Raw genomic sequence first — 19254 nt, forward strand, 5'->3', positions numbered from 1 at the left:
GATGTTACATGTTGATTTACTAACAATTTCCCCCTGTGAACCAGCCATTATATTTGTAAACGGCTGTCATAAGGCAATAAACATGGATGGATCTGCATAAAGATTGAACAGTGGATGGAGTTCCCTGGCAATTAGAATGGCAACGACCAAATGGAAAACTAAGGAATGAATTCCTTTATTCCTCAGAAAGAACCAGCAGCTGAATTCCCATCCTCTATTATATTTTCCCTCAAATCAGTAAACTCTCCTGCTAATCAATATTCATGGACCTAAATGTTAGTTTTGAGATGTTTTCTGTTTAAATGTTTCTTGTCTCATGGAGGAAGGTACATACCTGGTAAGTTTTTCTCAGTCCCAGGAGTCATGCAGACAGGACTGGACTGGTTCCGAGAAAGTGAGCGCTCCCATGACAGGGAGACTTTATCAAGACAGATCTGGAAGGAAACAATCCCAAAACGTAATCACACTAATCTCTGGGCGCCCAGCAGGTGCTCAATAAATGTTTCTTGAATGAAATGTAAAATGATTTCGATATGTTTAGAAAGAGGTAGGCCTAAAAATCACACTTTTCATAATAATCCTATCGTTTTTGTCTAGTGTTGTTTTAAAATAGTCATTTCTTTAGAGAGCGCCAGATTAAGGGCTCAGTGATGGCTCCAGAGGGGGTTTGACCTTTAAAAGCCCAACAGTTGCCTACGACCTGTGGAAGTTTTAATGTGTGTAGAAACCTTTCCCAGTAAATTGGAGCTTATCACTGTGATGACTGCTCCTTCCAAGTCGCTGAGTCCTCAGGCCTATCGATCACATACCCGACAGAACTCCCCTATGCCCATCACATCACTGACCACCACGTGGACGCCCCGCCCCCCCTCATTTCGTCCTCAGCCCCCGCACCCATCACCGACTCCAGTCATCCCCACCAGTGTGTCCCCCTAAGCGCCATTTCTGACCCTACAGACAACCCCGTCACTGGCACATCACTCCCCAATTACTACTCTCATAGCTCACACCATCCCTGCCTCCCCAAATGAACCCAGCACCAATCCCACATTCCTTCTCCACCACGACTTCTTAAGCCTCCAATCACTGACCTCCACGGACCGCTCCCTTCCCACTGCCAATCCAAGACACTCATCGCACGAATCAGCCTTCTGACCTGCAGTGCTGTTATCAGGTCCCGAAATACCGGTCAAAGCTTAACCCGGGACAGCTGTCACATCCACAGTAATGAACTCTTGGGCTTCCTGTCCGGGTAAGCAGAGCACGGGGGCTTCTGAGCTTGCGCTGGTCCCTGCTGGGTGGTTCCGCCCACTTCGCATCCCCGGCGCCTTTGTTCAAGAGGCAGTGTGGCCGCCGCCACGTACTGTGTGCGAATGGGGGCCGCCATGTTGAGGGTCCGTACAGATCTGTACACGCAAGATCCTTTCACTGCGAGTTTGTGGTTGGGCTGCACCACCCGGCGGCGACAGGAGGGGAGAAGGTGGGGAAAGGAGGACTGTACCAACCAGTAAGGTGCAAGCTTTGTAGAGAGAATTTACAAAAGCACTGGGAAGAACTTTGAGTGCTATGTCCTCTGTTAGAAGACTGCGTTTGGTGAAAGAGGAAGGCAGACTTTGTAAAATAGTAAAATATTCTCGTTGACTCTATTTCACACTGTAAATAGTACAGGCCTATAGCGGGAGGTTCTACTTGCTGAAAGGGGTGGAAAGGCGGAATGGTACCCTTGGGGACGACTCCACTGCGGCAAAGGGGTCAAAGTGATGGAAGAGTTGGGGTGGCGGGGCGGGGAAGATGCAGTAATAATGAACTTTATGCTAAAAACAATTGTAAGGAGTACTCTAGGGAAATTTCCTACTGCAGTAGTAAGTGGCAGAGGCCAACCAAGGAAAAAGGATAACTGAGACAGGAAAAGGAAAAGAGGACAGGCACAGAAACAGGGATGCCAAGCGGAGAATCAGACACCGGGAGAAAGCAGGGATAACGGCGGCAAAGGCCACACAAGAGAGATGGGAACAGAGGGGCACAAATGGGAGGCACAGGAACAGAAGTGGGACGCTAAGAGACGACCCAGGAGGCTCAGACAGAGAGGGAGACTGAGACAGGGAAAGGGGGAGTAAAAAAATAAAAGGGAAAAAAAGAGAGAGAGATGATGAGGTTAGATTTCAGGGTGAAAAAAATTACTTGATTGAAAAATAATGAATCAATAAGGCCATTGTTATCATAACCTTGAGACTTTACATCAAGCTTTTATACTTTAGAACAATGCATGTTAAACTGGAGTTTCACGTACATAGATACAATTTTGTATCACCAGTTTTCCCAAGAGCCATGATTTGGGGTTTATGTCATTAAATGAACAGCAATTTTACATTTAGCAGTTTTATTTCTCATGTGAAAAACAAATCTATACTTAGATTAGGAGAGGTGTTATTTTAAAAGATTACGGAAATAGGGAGAACACGCCCACCTCAGAAATCTGTGAGCATTTCAAAATCAAACAGAAAAAGGCTTTTCTTTTATAGAGAGGGCCAAGAAGGGTTGGCAGGAACTTTTAAGAGGTGGGGGTGTGCAAGTGGCAAAACCAGGGCACATCAACAAGAAATGTTTCTGGAGTCCCAAGATTCTGAGACGAAGCTGTGCAGGGAGGCTGTTCACACATACTATTTATTCCTTTAGGGTGTGTTTAAATTTGGGGACTAGCCACAGTTTAGGGACCTGTGGGGAGGAAAGAGGCCTGACTAATGTTTGGTCAAGACAAAGAAGAGGGTAAGAAATGGGCAATTGTGATCATTCACTCCAATGTAAACTTCCGGGTAGATCAATATTTATTGCACGCCCTGTGTGTACAGCTACCGTGTTGGGCACTACCGGTACAGTAATGATTCATTCAGAATCCTCGAGGATGATGCCAGTGGAAAGTACAGATTTGGGAAGTAGTCAGACTGTAGAGAGCCTGGTAGGAATTGTGACACTTTAGCTCTTAATCCTGAGAGGGATGAGAAGCTATCCTTATGTAGTACGTCATTAAAATATAAGTTGAAGGAGAAGTCCCTCATAATGAAATAAAAAATAAAGCCACAATAAGATACTGTTTCTCATTTGTTAGCTATAAAGAAAAGTATTCTAAATTTGGAAACAGGAATCAGGAATCCTCATGTTGCTGGTAAGACAGAAAAATGGTGTAGCCCCTGTGTAGAGGGATTGGCAACAGCTACCGAAACTGCATGTATTAATATTAGTTGTTGCTGTGCAGTGGAGTTGCTGAAACTTAGCTCTTTGAACCTATAAATATTCGATGTCCCGTGGTTTCTATGAGTCGAATCTGGAAACAGCTTCGATGGGGTGGTTCGGGGGAGTCTCTGATGATCTTCAGTCGTGTGCTCAGCCATCGCTGCAGCTACTTCAGGACTCAGTTGGAGAAGGAGACGCTTCCACACTCAGACCAGGGACTGATGACAAGCCTCAGAATACTGGCTTCCAAGCTCAGTTCCCCACCGCGGGGGCCTTTCCTCGGGCCATTTGATTATCCTCGTGCCGTGGTAGTGGCCTTGGTTCTCCTCAAGCCCACCTGGCGATATGGTAGCTGGCTTCTACCAAAGCCCAGTAGTCAAGGAAGGCAGAGAGGGAGCGCACACACAAGACAGAAGCCACAGTCTTTTTATAACCGAAATTGGAGGTGGTGATTCATTACTTCCTCTGTTTTGTTTGCTAAAAGTGCACGGGAATTGAGCTGCACCTCTTAGGGGGATTATCAAAGAACATACGCACGTGTCTCTAAAACTACACTTTATAGCTTTAACCCTTTGATTCAGAAACCTCACCTCCAGGGATATATCCAAAGATACGTTGTCAAAAAATACATCGTCAAAGATTATCCGTCGCAGTACTATTTTTAATACCAAAAGATAGCAGTCAACCCAAACATCTACTGACAGAGGTCTGGTTGTATAAATTATGGGATACGTACAACACAGTAAAGCAGTACTATTGAGCTGTAAGAAAGAGACAGAAAGAAATAACTCTGTCTACTATAGAGAGGGAATTTCAGGATATAATATTATGTGAAAGGAAACAAAGTGAAAAAAGGAAATAGTTTATTACCATTTAGTTTTTTGAAATATGAAAATGAATGTGTACAGTCAATTCTCATTATTCGTGATAGTTATATTCTGTAAAGTTGCTGCAAACACCGAATTAGTAAATACTGAACCACTGCTCCTGGGGAACTGTGAAAATACACATACACACATGTATATACATACACACATATACACATACACATATATGTATATATACATAATATATCACATAGGTTATCATCTTAAATTACAACTTCAACTTTGTGTAATTAAGGTTATAATCTTTAAATCAGCCCATCCTGGTAGATTCCATCATCTTTATTTTACAAAAGAGAAAATGGGGTTCGCAAGCATTAAGTGACTTACCTGAGGTCACTCCACTAAACAGGTGCCAGAGCTGGAGTCCGACTCCATCCACTGTCCCCAGAGCTGGGGTTTCTTACACCTCACTGCACCGCCCACGCTGTCCCCACCCTCTGTCATCTCGGCCTGAGAGCTGGAATAAAGGGAGACCACCCACTTGCTCAGCCGCAGCTGAAAATGTGTGCATGGGGCAACCGAAATATTTCACTGCTCTGGGCATGTCTGCTACTGCCTGCAAAAGCACTGTGAGTATTGATTTTGGGGGGCTACAAATAAATTTTAGCAAGGAGATAACTTTACAGATACAGAATCTGTGAATAATGAAGATCAACTATATATATGTTTACCTTAAAAATAAAAAGCATATAATGGAAGATGAAACCATCAAATAAAATATAACGTATAAAGGGTGTTATTAATTGTCTGTGTATTGAAATGTAGCCACTCACCCCAAAACTTAGTGGCTTAAAACAACGCACATTTAATGTATCAGTTTCTGTGGATCAGGAACTGACGCATGAATTATCTGGGTCCTCTGCTGAATTCAGGGTCCCCCACAAATCTACAATCAAGGTACTGGCCCAGGCTGGGGTTTCACTGAAGGCTTGATTGGGGAGAGAGCCAGTTCCAAGCTCAACTGTTGGCAGAATTCAGTGCCTCAAGGACGGCTGGCCCGAGGGCACTCACGGCCCTGCTGCCGCCGGACAGAGCCGCCCACAACCTTTCCATGCAGGACTCTCAGACTTGCAACTTGCTTATTTAATGAGCCAAGAAAAGAGTCTGTAAGCAAGACGGAAGGCAGAGTCTTTTACAACCTAATCACAGAAGCGACACTCCCTCAGTGTTGCCATTTTCTACAGGTTAGAAACTACTTACTGGTAAGGAGCTTATTGCAAAGGCCATGAACACCGAGAGGTAAGAATCACTGGTGGCCACATTAGACCCTTCCTACTACTGCTAAATATTCCTGCCCCAGTCATACCTAAATGCTGCCAACATGGATGGACCATACAAACTAACAAAATACACTACAATATGGCACAGAAGTCATTCTACCTGAACCAGATAAGAAGAAAATGAAGAGAAAGAGCAAAAAGAAAATCAGAATAAAGACAAGAAAGATTCAGAAATAGCTAGAGGATGAATATAAGCACAAGTACTCTAGAACATATGATGAGACTTAGTGTTACACACCAGAATCAACTTCAAGACCAACCACGCCATGGGGCGGGTGGGTATAAGGAGGCTAAAAGGTAATGGAAAACATGCAATTAAAAAATTAAAAAAATAGAGATCAACCACTCCATCCTCTTGATTTTCTGTCTACCTCCAGTAGTTAATTCTATGCTTCAAGTCAACTAAACAGGCCAAGTAGTTTTGTAGGTATAATTTATGTTTACTCCAGAGTATTAACAGAAAAAAATGAGAGGGAGGAAAAAGGGAACAGGAAAGAAAAGATAAATCACAACTTAAATCAATCAGAAATGGCGACGGAGAGAGAACAGATCTACGGAGTTTGATATTGGGAACAAGATAGTGAGGAAGATGGACAAGAACGACAATCAGCCCTGGTCAGGCGATTCAGTGGGTTGGAGCCTTACGCCGCACACCAAAAAACTGGGTTTGGTTCCCAGTCAGGGCACATCCCTAGGTTTCAGTTTTGATCCCCAGGCGGGGCGCATATGGGAGGCACCTGATGGATGTTTGTCACATCGGTGTGTGTCTCTCTCTCCCTAGGCCTTCCTCTCTATCTAAAATCAATTAAAAAGACCCAATACTTTTTTTTTTTTAAGAACAATCATACAGAAGAGGAATCAAGAAAGAAACTTAGCCAGAATCCATTTCGAGATAGGAAAACAATTTCACAGCAGCTAGTGATCAGTATGATTCCTTGCTGGGTCACTCTGTGTGATACAGTTACTTAGAATAAAGAAAACCTTACAGTCTCAGCCTAGAAAAGAAGGATTCCACCGACTTTATAAAGCTTTATGAACCAATTCTAGCTGAAAGTGAAAAATTGAAAACACAGCACATGATACAAATACGGAACTGACAGATCGTAAATTGCCATTGGAAATGACCACTGAGAGATAAGAAAGCTTTTCTGAGGGGTCGCTATTGGAAATGAGGGGGAAAAAAAGCAATGAAGAACTCGAGAAAGAAGGATATCTGAAGTGGGGGAAGCACTCGAATGTTAGCAGACCTAAAAGCAGACAACCAGAAGCTAAAGAATAAAAACGGGGCCTTGATCGGAGTTATACGCAAATGTTCCACATTTTTAAAAAGCAGCAAAGAATAAAATTGCACATATTAGTAACCCAGTAGACCATAACCGACAGTCACTGGGAGCCTGGGAAGAACCCTGGGAGACTGTCATTTTCAGATATACTGCCACGTGCCCACTTGTCTAAGGTTTTTGTTTCATTTTTTCTTGTATCAATACCATTGTTTCATGTTAATGCAGCTGCTGAGAAGTTTTTTAAAAAAATTTTTATCAGACTTATTGAGGTGACATTGGTTAATAAAATTATGAAGCTTTCAGGTGTACAAGTCTATAATACATCATCTGTATATTGTACTGTGTGTTCACCTCCCAAGTCACATACCCTTCCGTCACCATTTCTCCCCCTCTACCCTCATCTACCTCCCCTACCCTCCTTCCCTCTGGTAGCCACCACACTGTTGTCTGGGGTTTTGTGGGAGGGGGGGTTGGGATGACTGAGAAAACCTTTATAGCTCCAGTTTATAATGTTCGAAGCCAAAGATGCCTTGGGTATTTAGCCAGTGATAAATATTTTTGCACCAACAAAAGCTTTCAGCTCTCAAAGAACAGTTATTCAACATTGTTTTTGATGTGTCCCAGTTTCCAGTTGGTGATATTTCATCTCTCTGCTCTACACCTAAGTGTGGGCTTGTATTTTTCCTTCTAAGTCTTCATGCGTCAGACTCCAGTTTTCTCAGCTTCCTTGCTCACAGTGGAGAGCACTTCTCTGAGGTCGTTGCCCTGGGCCGGGCTTCTGCTGTGTTGTCTCCCCACGAACTAAACTGCGTGGTGGGAGGTTGGCTGTCACTGCTCGTGCAAATGCCTTTCTTCCGGATCAGAACACTTTAGAGTCCGTTGAAAATTGATCCTTTTCAGTCCTATTTCCTGCCTTCACTGGTCACTTTTTGGTTCTGTTTTTTTTTCTTCATTATTATCATAGTATAAACATTCGATTCTGTAATCACTTCAGCAGGTACTGAGCAGTGCTGGTACAAAATGGGTTGTTTTGATTTTTAGATCACCACACGGCATTTGACTATTTTCTTCTCTCACTATCTGTTCATGCAGAGTAGGCGATGCCATAATGGTGTTACAAACAAAACTTGTTAACAATAAATATAAAGATTTTAAAAGGTACCCATCATGTGGAGCCATATCTTTACAAAAATTGTCTGCCGTAAAGTGCTTTCACTTCCAGTTTTCAGTGGGAAGTCCTCGGCCATAATTTACGTTGCGCGGTTGCTTTGTATCTGTATGTTTGTCTGAGTGCTAAAGCTGTTATGCAGACACCGTACTGCGCCACACAAGTCTCTACGTGCGACCTCTCCCCGTCAGGGAGCTTATCTGGAGATTTTCCTGGGAGAAGAGTAGGACCTCAGCGAAGAACACAGTAGCATTTTAGAGACAGCGGGTGGTATTTTTATGATGTCCAGACATCGTATTTGCCTGTAAAATATCCCAGGCGTGTCTTCCCCACCCCCTAAGGGTTTTCTGAGGGCCACTTAATTCTCAGGGAAAAGAGTTGGTGCTTCAGGGACAGAGTGAAACACAAGCTGTGGAGGGAGCACACCGCGTCCTTAGGTGCAGACACAACGATGTGTGTGTTTGCAAAATGAAGTAAAATTAATGGAAGCCTCTGGAACATCACCTGAGTTAGGCCACCAGACAGAAGGGCAGTGAGATGCACAGAGGACAGGATAGGAAATCTGGTAAGTCAGCAGCAATCGCGTCTGGAGTGCAGGTCGAGTTTAAATGTGTCCACACGGGTGTCAGCCATCTGCTGCAGCAGAACAGAGAGAGACAACAGAGAGGACGGGCAAAGAGGCGCGAACACGCTCTCTGCCAGGCTCTCACACACGGATGAGGGAACACACGCTGAGGGCTCAAGGGGGCTTTCCTGAAGTCACACCATCTGTGAGCAATGGAACGAGGGCTAAAACCCAGGACAATCTGATTCTAAAATCAGTATCTTTCCACCTGAACCCAGACCTAGAGGTACAGGGTGAAAGGGAGAGATGAGCAAGAACTGTCCATTCTAAGATCCTAGGTCCATCCACTGACACAGAGCAACTTGTGTTCTTGAAATAGAAACACATGAAGACCACATTTATTGGACCTTATCAACCCATATTTCCATCCTTTTACAATAAGAATTTTACATATGTGCTTAGGGGGTGACGGTCAAGTCCACTCCCCCAAGTACAGTTTCTGTATCTTGGCATTTTTAATTCAGTCTTTCTTCACGCTCTCTATGGAATGACGGCATGACTGTAATTATGCTAGGCTAACATTAACAATATTACCACATCTGATCATTGCTATGTAGTATAACCAGGAACATGCAACTTCAAAATAGACTGTATATGGAATCTGTCCTGCTATACTAATCATTCAGTTAGCAATATTAATAGTTTTACACGCCATTGTGAAAATGCCCATCATTTATAAAATTAAGATTTTTTGTATTATCTTTGGTAAAAAATTAAACACTACCTTAGGAGCTGACTGTCACTTATAAAATTTTATCAATCAAGATGTCCCTAAACTTATCAAATCTGTGGAGTTTGTATCACTAATTAAGGCTTGAGCTAATACTGCAGGCTTTTCTGTGCTCGGTTCATTACGGCTTTGCCACTGTTGTGAGCTCTCTGGTGCACGGTGAGCTGGGACTTCTGGATGAAGGCTTTCCCGCACGCAGCGCACCCGTAAGGTCTCTCCCCGGTATGAGTTCTCCGGTGTAAAACAAGGTCTGACTTCTGGGAAAAGGCCTTTCCACACTCAGCACATGTGTAAGGCTTCTCTCCCGTGTGAATGCGCTGATGTCCTGGCAGGTGGGACTTCTGAGAGAAGGCTTTCCCACATTCGGTGCACACATAGGGCTTTTCCCCTGTGTGAATTCTCTGGTGTCCAATGAGATATGACTTCTGACAGAAGGCCTTGACACACTCGCTGCACCTGTAGGGTTTCTCTCCAGTGTGTGTTCTCTGATGTATGATGAGCTGTGACTTGCGGGAGAAGGCCTTCCCACACTCGGGACACGCGTGAGGTTTCTCCCCAGTGTGCACTAACTGGTGTGTGATGAGTTCTGTCTTCCTGCTGAAGGCCTCTGCACACTGAGCACACTTGTAGGGTTTCTCTCCAGTGTGGATTCTGTTATGTATGATGAGGTGGGACTTCTCACAGAAGGCTTTCCCGCATTCGGCACACTCATAGGGCTTCTCCCCAGTGTGAGTCCTGTGATGGATAATCAGCTGTGACTTCTGGGAGAAGGCCTTCCCGCACTCTCTACATTCATAAGGTTTCTCCCCAGTGTGGATCCTCTGATGTATAATGAGGGGTGATTTCTGGGAGAAGGCCTTCCCGCAGTCACTACACGCATATGGTTTCTCCCCAGTGTGGACTCTGCGATGTATGATGAGGGATGATTTCTGAGAGAAGGCTTTTCCACACTCAGAACACTCATAAGGCTTCTCCCCAGTATGAGTTCTCTGATGCACAATGAGGTGAAACTTCTCACTGAAGGCTTTCCCACATGCACTGCAATTTTTACAGAAAAGTTTTCCACATGGCATACACACACAGGTCTTGTCCCCAGTTCCCACATTCACATCTTGAGTAAGAGACTGTTTCTTGCTGATGGTCTTTCACGCTGACCGTCTTCCCAGTGTGGCACTGCATCATGAAAATCGTTTTGCTAGACTAGGAAGCTCTAGGTGTTCTCCCACATCCCCAGTTCTCATTAGTGGTGTTTCTTGCATATTCTCTATTACAAAAGTTAGGTTTCAAGCTCCTTTCAAATGAATCACATTTGTTCAGTGTTAGTCTTGAAGTACCCAGGTCTGTGCAGTCATGAAACATTTTCCCAAGTGCATTGTATGTACAGACTGGCTCCTCCGTAACCGCTTTGTGGTTGGCTATGACTCGCCTAAGAAGTCTGTCTTGATTTTCCTGCTCTCTCTCCAGCTGGTCCTCCCCTTGCCAGACCTTTAAAATGGCGTAAGGGGACTGAGGCACAGAGAGCAGGCTCACTCAATATCACAGGTCACACATGATAGGAAGGGATATATTGTTCAAGCTCTTCCACATAGGGTTTTTAAAAAGAAATAAAACATATTTTCAATGTTTAAAATTGCTGGGTAGTAAATACATTTGCTATATTTTTATCCCTCTATACAGTTATAACCAATAGTAAGATAGTGTTTAATATTTTGACAAAACAGTTTAAAAGTCACAAAACAATTATAATTTTTCCCATTGATTATGAAGATTATTTTGCAAAGTTTTGGCTCCGTGGTGACTTTTATTGTGCCTCACTACCATACAATGGGAGGACCACCTGTACTTAAATGCTCATAACAGGAAACAAAGCAAGCCCCACATCGACGATCTAAGTTTCTCACTTAATAAGCTAGAAAATGAGCAAATTCAACCTCAAATAAGTAGAAGAGAAGAAAAATAAAAATCAGAGTGGAAATCAATGAAATCAAAACGTGATTAATGAAAAAGTTAATTAAACCAGTATGTTTTAGCTAGTGATGAGGAAAATGGAAGACATGAGGTACCAACATCACATATGAAAGACAGATGTAGAAGAACAGAAAGGGAATATTATGAAAAGTTTAATACCAATGAATTTGACAATTTAGACGAAATGGAAAAACTTGTCCTTGAAGGATATGAAGTACCAAAACTGACTAAGGAAAAACTAGATAATCTCAACAGAGCCACATTAAGGAGAGAAAGTTCAGACCTGGATTGATACATTCTATCACTGTAATAAACTGTGACCATGAGAATAACAGCTGTGCTAAGTCTGTGGCTCCTTGTAGCAAAACCATCAAACCTCAGGGTGTCCTCACAGACCTGCATCTATGGATAGATACACAAACCAATAGAACCATATACAGCGTCCAGAAATAAACCTTTTTGTCAATGGCTAATTTTTTTGCAAGGGCACAAGGCCATTCAATGGGACAAGAATAGTGTTTTTAATAAATGGTGCTGGAACAACTGAATAGGCATGTGCAGAAGAAAAAAGTTAAACCTTACCTCACACCATATGTAAAAATTAACTCAAAACGGATCACAAGCTTAAGTATAAAAGCTTAAACTCTTAAGGAAAAATGAGGTAAATTTTCATGACCTTGAATTTGCCATGGGACTCCAGCACGTGACACCAAAAGTATGAACAACTAAAAAAAATAGATAAAATGGGCTTCATCAAAATTAAACTTCTGTGCTTCAAAGGACACGACCAAGATAACAAAAGGACAACCCACAGAACAGATGTGTTTGCAAATCCCATACCTGACAAACAGACATATCAAATAAGAACTTTATATCTTTGCAACTCAATAATAAAAAGACAAATAATTCAAAAGTAGACAAAAGATCTGAATAGACTATTTTCCAAAGAAGATACATAATGGCCAATAAACACATGAAAAGATGCTCAACATAATTAGTTATCAGGCACTATTTTGGTTATGAAGTTGCTGTATGACCCAGCAAGTCCAGTCTTAGCTTCCAAAGAAAAAATAAAACCCGTCTACATAAAAATGTGTATGTGAATGTTTATAGTAGCATTATTCATGTAGCCAAAAGGTAAGGAAATGAGCCAAATGTCCATCAACTAATAACGGATAAACAAAATGTATTATATCCACACATGGAATATTATTCAGCCAAAAAAGCAGTGAGGGAGGCCCTGGTACATGCCATACTGTGGATGAACCTTGAAAACATCGTGCTAAGTGAAAGAAGCTAGTCCCAAAAGATCACATTATATGGTTACGTTCAAATGAAATATCAGGAACAGGCAAATCTCCAGAGACAGACTGTGGTTGCTTAGATCTGGGAAGAAGGGGACTGGGGGGATGACAGCCAAAGGATAGAGGGTTCCCTTTGGAGGTGATAAAAAACATTCTAAAACTTCCTGCAAGCAATGGTTGCATGTGTCTGTGAAAACACTGAAAACCACTTAATTGTTTACTTTAAACGGGTGAGTTGTGTGGCATGTGAGTTATATCTCACAGTTATTAAAAATAATAACAAAATTTCTGGGAATAGCTAATGAAACATTAACTGTCTATACTCACACTGTGTATTCAAGCCTATATTCCACTATTCCCCAGTACAGATCTTTTACTGAAGTCAAGTAAGCCTAGTAAATGTCTGCCAGAAAAGCTACATTGATTCCTTACCCCAAGAACACTGGCCCTACAGGCCCACAAATCACTGGCTGGCTGCATGGATACACCGTCAGCACACAGGCCCACTATCCCTGGTCCACAGATCGTACACTCTCCCTATACTGGTCCCCGTGTGTACTCAGCACTCCTCCCACACTTGACCCCAGACCTCTAATCGCTGACCCTCACAGACCTCCCCCCACCCTGCACCACCACCCAACACCAATCCCAGACATCCTCACGACTCAACCCATAAATCCCTCCTCTGACTCCCTGTTCCATTATCAGGTCCTGAAACACCCATCCCAATTTAACCTAGGACAGCTGTCACATCCACACAGAAGGACTCTCCCGCTCTGTGACTGGGCCAGCAAAACGTGGGGCTCTGGAGCCTGAACTGTTCAGGGCAGGGTTTGGGCCACTTTGCATCCTCGGTGGCTTTATTTAGAGGGCAATGTGGCTGCTCCCAGGTACTACGTCTGAGTGGGAGCCACCACACATCGGTTGCACACAAGCAGAGGAATTGGGTTTATTCAAAGTAGAAGACGATGAAAAAGGATTGGAAGGGGAAGAGGAAAGTAAGCTGCAAACCCTCCCAGAGAGATTTGACAGGCGGATTGGGGAAGAAGTTGCTGTGGTGCAGGCGTTTATGGAAGAAGACTAACCGGTGAAACAGAAATTTGGAATGGTGCTATCCTTTCATAGGGCATTCTACTTAAAGGAGCTGGTGAATGGCACAGGGCTGTTTCATCAAGAGACCATAATGCTGGGAAAGACGGGGGCAGCAGGGAAAGAGGAAGACCAAGTATCGGATGGGTTGACCCCATACAAGCAGCCGTAGGCACGTGTCTACAAATGTTGAACAGGGCTATCGAGGACAGGACATGGTGGACATTGCTTATTCATTGGGTCACCAGGAGTGAGAGCCAGCTCAGTAGCAGGAGACACGAATGGTACAGCCCTTTGCTGGAGGACTGCAGTTTGGGAGAGGGGCGAAAGTGGTGGCAGAGCTCCTGAGGGCCGAGAGGGGGCGTACACATTCAGCTGTGCTCCTAAGCACCATGGGGAACCCTCCCAGGGGAAATTACTACTCCAGTACTAGGGTGCAGGGCCTGACTGATGAAAAAAGAATATTGGAACGGGAAGGAGGAGACTGAGGCACAAAGTTGTTGAAAAACAAAATTCAACTGAGTAAATTTGATCTAACTGGCTTTATTTAATGATCCTGATATGGGCAGCATCCCACTTCGGCAGACAGAAAGGAACTGCGAAGAAGAGTAGATGATGTCAGGCAAGGTCGCCTGCCTTTGGGGAAGGGCAGGTGCCTACCAGGCAGATGACCTCACCAGTGCTGACCAGGTAATTCCAGATTGACTGGTTGAAGGTCACATTCCTGGGTAATACTGATCCCTCAGATCTGCAAGAGCCCTGGACCTGAAGATTGGAGATCTGGGTTCAAATCCTGCTTCACCAGTAACTGAATTGTTCCTGTCAAGTGGATAAAGCATAGACGTTGTGCCTTTCCTAGTCGCTATTACTACTTCCCCCTGGCTGCAGGTGTTGGCCACCATGATTTGCAGTTTGCAGAATGGATTCTCTATCATTGCATCACTCCAGAGTTATGGATTAAACTGTGTCATTTAAGTGTATTGCAATCATAAGCATTAATGATCAGTCTTTGGCTTTGTCTGTGGATTAACTGTTGTGTTTTTGTAGCAATATAGTGCTAGTTTAATTCTTAACCCAGTGAATATTTTTTCTAAGAGTTCTAAATGTTTTTTGTAATGAAAACAATTACACTACCAATGACAGTATGACCCAGACGTCACCTAAAAAAGACTTATTTTGAAGACACACCCACACCTGGATTAGGGAGGTGAACGACGGAAAGAGAGCACACCGCACGACATGCGATCGAGAACTTGGGGTTGGGTGTGGTGGGGAGGGGGTGTAGAAGCACCCATGGAAACCGAAATTGACAAGTCTAGGAAGAGATGGGCAAGGATTTTAATAAAATGTTTTTTTGTCTCCCCAAAGATACCAATGTGGGATTGAAAACAGTGGCTGCTGAATTAGATTGGCAGACCACACAAACACGTATTATTTTTTAAGCATTACATATTTGTTGAAATATGTATGATACGTATCTAAAAATAAACACATGTCTAGTATCTCTTTTCATGAACAGCAGCAGGAGGAGATAGCAAATGTTTGAAAGTCTCTTCAATCCACATTATTCTGATGACTCTCTGAAGGAAGAACTCAGAAAAACGCTTTGCTTGGGTTTACCGTTTTATTGTAAAAAATACAATTCAGGACTAGCCCAATGAAAGAGATGCACAGGGCAAGATAAAGGGGGCAGGTGTGTGTGGAACTTGTATGTGCTGCCCCGGGGGTGCCACTGCCCGGCACTCTGGTGTGTCCATCAACCTGAAAGCTCCCAAATCTCATTGTTCAAGAATTCTTTTCACCCAGTCTCCAGCCCCACTTCCTTCTCAGGAGGTTGAGTGGCGGCGCTGAAATTTCCCACCTTCTGATCATATGTTCGGCCTTCCCAGCGACCAGCCCTCATCCTGAAGCTGGCTGTGGGCCGCACTGTGATCATATCATTAGCATAAATCCAGGGTCCTTTCTCCATGTCCCCTCTCCTCACCGGAACGTGCCTGTTTTATGGAGCACAGGGGCGGTTTTCATGGTGGTCTTTCCCTTACAAGGGAAAAGGTGGTTCTCCTACAGATGAGCTGTGTTGCCTTCTGTAAGAAGACGTCACTTGGCAGCCAGCCCTGTCCCAGACACTGGAGACCCAGACAAGAGAGTCAGGGTGCCTATCATTGCCTTGACAACTAAACCACCAAGGGATTAGAATCTTAAACATCACAGCACCATGGAAACAGAATCATAGAATGTTGGGTCTGGATGGTACCAGAGAGCCCATGTAATCTAACAGATTAACAACAACAACAACAAAAATCCTGGGAACAAATCCTGGGTCAGAGTCAAGACTTGCAGTTGACCTGGCCAAGCACAGGGGATACACAGCTCCCTCTGGGCCACTTCTGAGATGCTCCCGCAACTCTAGCCTGGGATCCTTTATTCTCCGTCGCTTGCTATTCCCACCTTCTTCCGCCCACGGCTCTCTGAAGGGGGCAGGTCCCGGGAGCAGAGAAATGACCGTTGGGGCAGCCTCTCAGCTAGTCCCGCGCGTCTCCGTCTCCGGTTGACTTCAACATTAGTTTCCTACCTATGCGCATGCGTCGCACTGGAGCAGGCGATGCTTATAAAACACGTGAGTCGGGGTTCCCCCTGACTCAGGTCGGCCCATCACGACAGGTAACTAACGGGGTTTGGTTTTACCGGTAGGTTCCCGTAATACATTAAAACTTTCTACTAGCAATAATACTTGCTCATTATTAAAAATTCAGACCTACAACTATAAAGAAGAAAATGAAAAGGAACTGAATTTCACCTCCTAACATAAACACTATTATCATTAGATATTTACCAAAATGGAGCATAGTTTATATGCTTATAACTAGGGTTTTACTTAGCAGTACACCACAGACACCTATTTCATTATATCCAAATGGCTTAACAATATTCCCTCGTGTGGGTATCTATAATATATTTAGCCAAGCTCCTATTTGGAGGCCTGTTTTGTTTTCAATTTTTCAGTAAAACCCAACCAAACAAAACAATGCTGAGATAATAAACCTCTGGTTCCTAGTTTATTTTATATCGATTGATTTTAGTATGTGATTTCCATTTTATCCACAAGGGGGAGGCGGGCTACTGTGAGAAGACAAACTGAGAGGAAAAAAGAAAAAAAACCACTAGAAAGTTCTTTGGCATACATAAGCTTTCCTCCAACCTTGTGAGGGGGACATTAATCTTTCCCCCTTTCTCTGGTTAGGGAAACTGGGTGTGGGGAGAGGAAGCGAGGTGTGCAGATTATCGCCAACCAGGCCCCACTTCCGTCCAGCTGGCTCTGCTGGCAGCAAGACCATGTCCCCACATTCAATTCCGCTCCAGGAACTGCGCTGCGACCCCACTCACAAATAAATAAGCGGATCCCTGCTCCTCCGGGAGTTATTATCAAGTGTGAGGACAGACTTATATCCAAGAATAACTGCATAATGAAACGCCTGCCGGAATAAGGAAGGCAGGAAAGTCACTTTGACAGGGAGGCTGGGCACAGCTTTTAAAGAGGCATGATAACCATCAGAGGGAAGGTTTACTTAACATTTTCTCTGTGAGAGGCAGAATCTCATTTAAAGCTCCCCCACACCCGGAAGGTACTGTAGTATCCTTTTTACAGAGAAGAACCCCGCAACCCACACCCTTAACGTTTGGCAGGACCTAGAAGGGATGGTGGACCTTTAACAGGCAGAGCTCGGAGACTCAGAGAAGAAACAGAAACAAATGTGGGAGGCAAGAAACACTGGCGCATTTGGGAACACAAGGGGATCGGTGCGCATGGGGTGTGAAAGAGGAAGAGTGTGAAGAGATCGGATGCTAGAGGGAGAAAATGGAGCCAGGCTGGGGAAGGCTGTGGATAGCAAGCCAAGGAGATCCTACAGCATTTTATACTCAGGCGGGGAACCAACAGCAGAGAATGGCTTCTCCTGTGCTTTATGAAGATTACTTTGGGGCATTGTGTAAAGGAACAAGGAGACTAGTTAGGGGGTTATTAAAATAATCCTGGCTAAAGATAAGAAGGAAAGAGAACCAAAAAACATTACTGAGATAAAATCCACAAGATCGGACGTCTCATTATGAATTGGGGTGACAGAGAACTCTCTGGTTAATGTTTCCATGTTTGGGCAACTGGGAGACTGTGAGGGTGTACACCAAGGGAGGGGCCGAGGGGAGGGAAGAGATAAGGTCATTTCTGTTATATGAGATTGAGGACCTGAGGGAACTCTGGGTGGGGCTGTCCAGTGGGGAGTTAGAAGTAGGAAGCCGGTGATTTACATATGTCAACCTGAGAACCGGAAGAAATGACCCCAGGGGCAACCAGGGAGAATCTATCCTTGAGATCCAGTGGGGCATGTTCACCCCCTAGTGACGGTTGAGAAGAGACTGCTCCAAGTCCTGACCGCTGTCTGACCTGTGAGCTGGACCTGGGTCACAACAGAGACTGTTTATTGCAAGCCTCCCTTGGAGGCTGACCATAATCCGTGCCTGTTCTGACATAAACCAGCACCTCTCCCCTGCCTCCTGGTACGTGCCCGTTCCTGGAACAGGTCATTGTCCTGACCTGGTCAACCACGGAAAGTAACTTCCCATACCTGGTAGCATGCACGTGCTAGCCCCCGTGAATATTTTCTATGTGATCCTTTGGCGCCTGCCAAGTGGGTGCAGGGATCCATTTGTCTTGCAACCTCCCTAGGCATGCCTGCTATGTAAGTTTCCCTCTAGAAACTCTATTCATTACCAGACTGAAGTAGCCTGCCTCTTTCCCTGCCCTCCGCTTACAGAGGTAGGTTTTCAGACCCCGGACCTTTTCCTGGGTCTGTAAGTAGTTCGGGTAACCTATAATTCCACTGCCAGATTTCTGTGCTAGGGAAGTAAAATGACACGTGCACGAGGAGGCATAGGAAGGCTACTCACAGCAGCAACGTGTGCATCCGTGAGAGGCTGGGTGAGGGGGGAGCGAGTAAACAAACCATAAAACATCCACATTGCGCCGTGGTTAAAAATTAAGTAGATAAAAGATACTAACATGGACACATCTCTAAAACATACAGTAGTGAGAAAAGCAAGCTGTAGCACAATAATAATGTGTAATACTACTTATGAAAAATGAAGTCCAAAAAATGCTGCCTCCTACATAGACTTCAGTGGTGTATGTGTGTTTTTTTGTGTGTAAAGAGAAAATTCTGGAAGAATAAGCATACTGCTAATTACACTAGAGATGAGCTGTGACAAAAATGGAGAGCAGGAGGGGTGAAATGGGATTTTAGCTTCAGCTGTCAAATTTTAATTTTACAAGAAGAATGTAATCACATATTACTCGTGTGCATAAAAACTCTCAAACTATTTAAAAAATATATGTAGATTCAATGGGAAGAAGAGAAAATGGGAGAGATAAAGACTTTCCGAGACTCTGGGTAGGGCACTATTATTGGGAACACTGGGAGAAGTTTCTGGAAGTGCGAGATGGAGGGGGCAAGCACTCACCAATCCTGCAGAGACGGCCAGCCCGATGAGCCCTGTGAGCTCAAGTTAGGTTTTAACAACTTTCGGTTACAGCCACAATTCCTGTGTCCTCGAAAAGTTACACGCCCCACCCACCACTTGCCTTGGAACAAGACCATGTTTGCTCTGCTCTTTTCTACATTGTAAATATCCTATGACT

General features: G+C 44.1%; 3 protein-coding genes across 3 annotated transcripts in view; 1 reads left to right on the forward strand and 2 right to left on the reverse strand.

Annotated features, from left to right (window-relative positions):
* MYOZ3 (myozenin 3) overlaps positions 1–19254 on the forward strand; it is a 373398-nt gene that overhangs the window by 119290 nt on the left and 234854 nt on the right. The gene's annotated exons all lie outside the window — the stretch shown is intronic.
* LOC112319557 (zinc finger protein 300) overlaps positions 1–19254 on the reverse strand; it is a 37863-nt gene that overhangs the window by 8571 nt on the left and 10038 nt on the right. Inside the window, exons 3-5 of the mRNA XM_071221811.1 lie at positions 4446–4575; positions 1157–2093; positions 335–434 (exon numbers count right to left, since the gene is read on the reverse strand). Coding sequence (XP_071077912.1) covers positions 335–365 — 31 coding nt within the window. The 5' untranslated portion in view covers positions 366–434; positions 1157–2093; positions 4446–4575. The remainder of the gene's footprint in view (positions 1–334; positions 435–1156; positions 2094–4445; positions 4576–19254) is intronic.
* On the reverse strand, positions 6473–10392 carry LOC112319559 (zinc finger protein 300-like). The gene has a single exon (XM_053926648.2). It carries the CDS (start codon positions 10275–10277, stop codon positions 9294–9296), a length of 984 nt encoding a protein of 327 aa, XP_053782623.1. The 5' UTR covers positions 10278–10392; the 3' UTR covers positions 6473–9293.

The sequence above is a fragment of the Desmodus rotundus genome, chromosome 6, assembly GCF_022682495.2.
Source record: "Desmodus rotundus isolate HL8 chromosome 6, HLdesRot8A.1, whole genome shotgun sequence".
NCBI lineage: Eukaryota > Metazoa > Chordata > Mammalia > Chiroptera > Phyllostomidae > Desmodus > Desmodus rotundus.

Bases quoted from the DNA above. Each gene is read 5' to 3' on its own strand.
- LOC112319559 (XM_053926648.2), bottom strand. From the start codon at position 10,277: ATGCCATGTGGAAAACTTTTCTGTAAAAATTGCAGTGCATGTGGGAAA.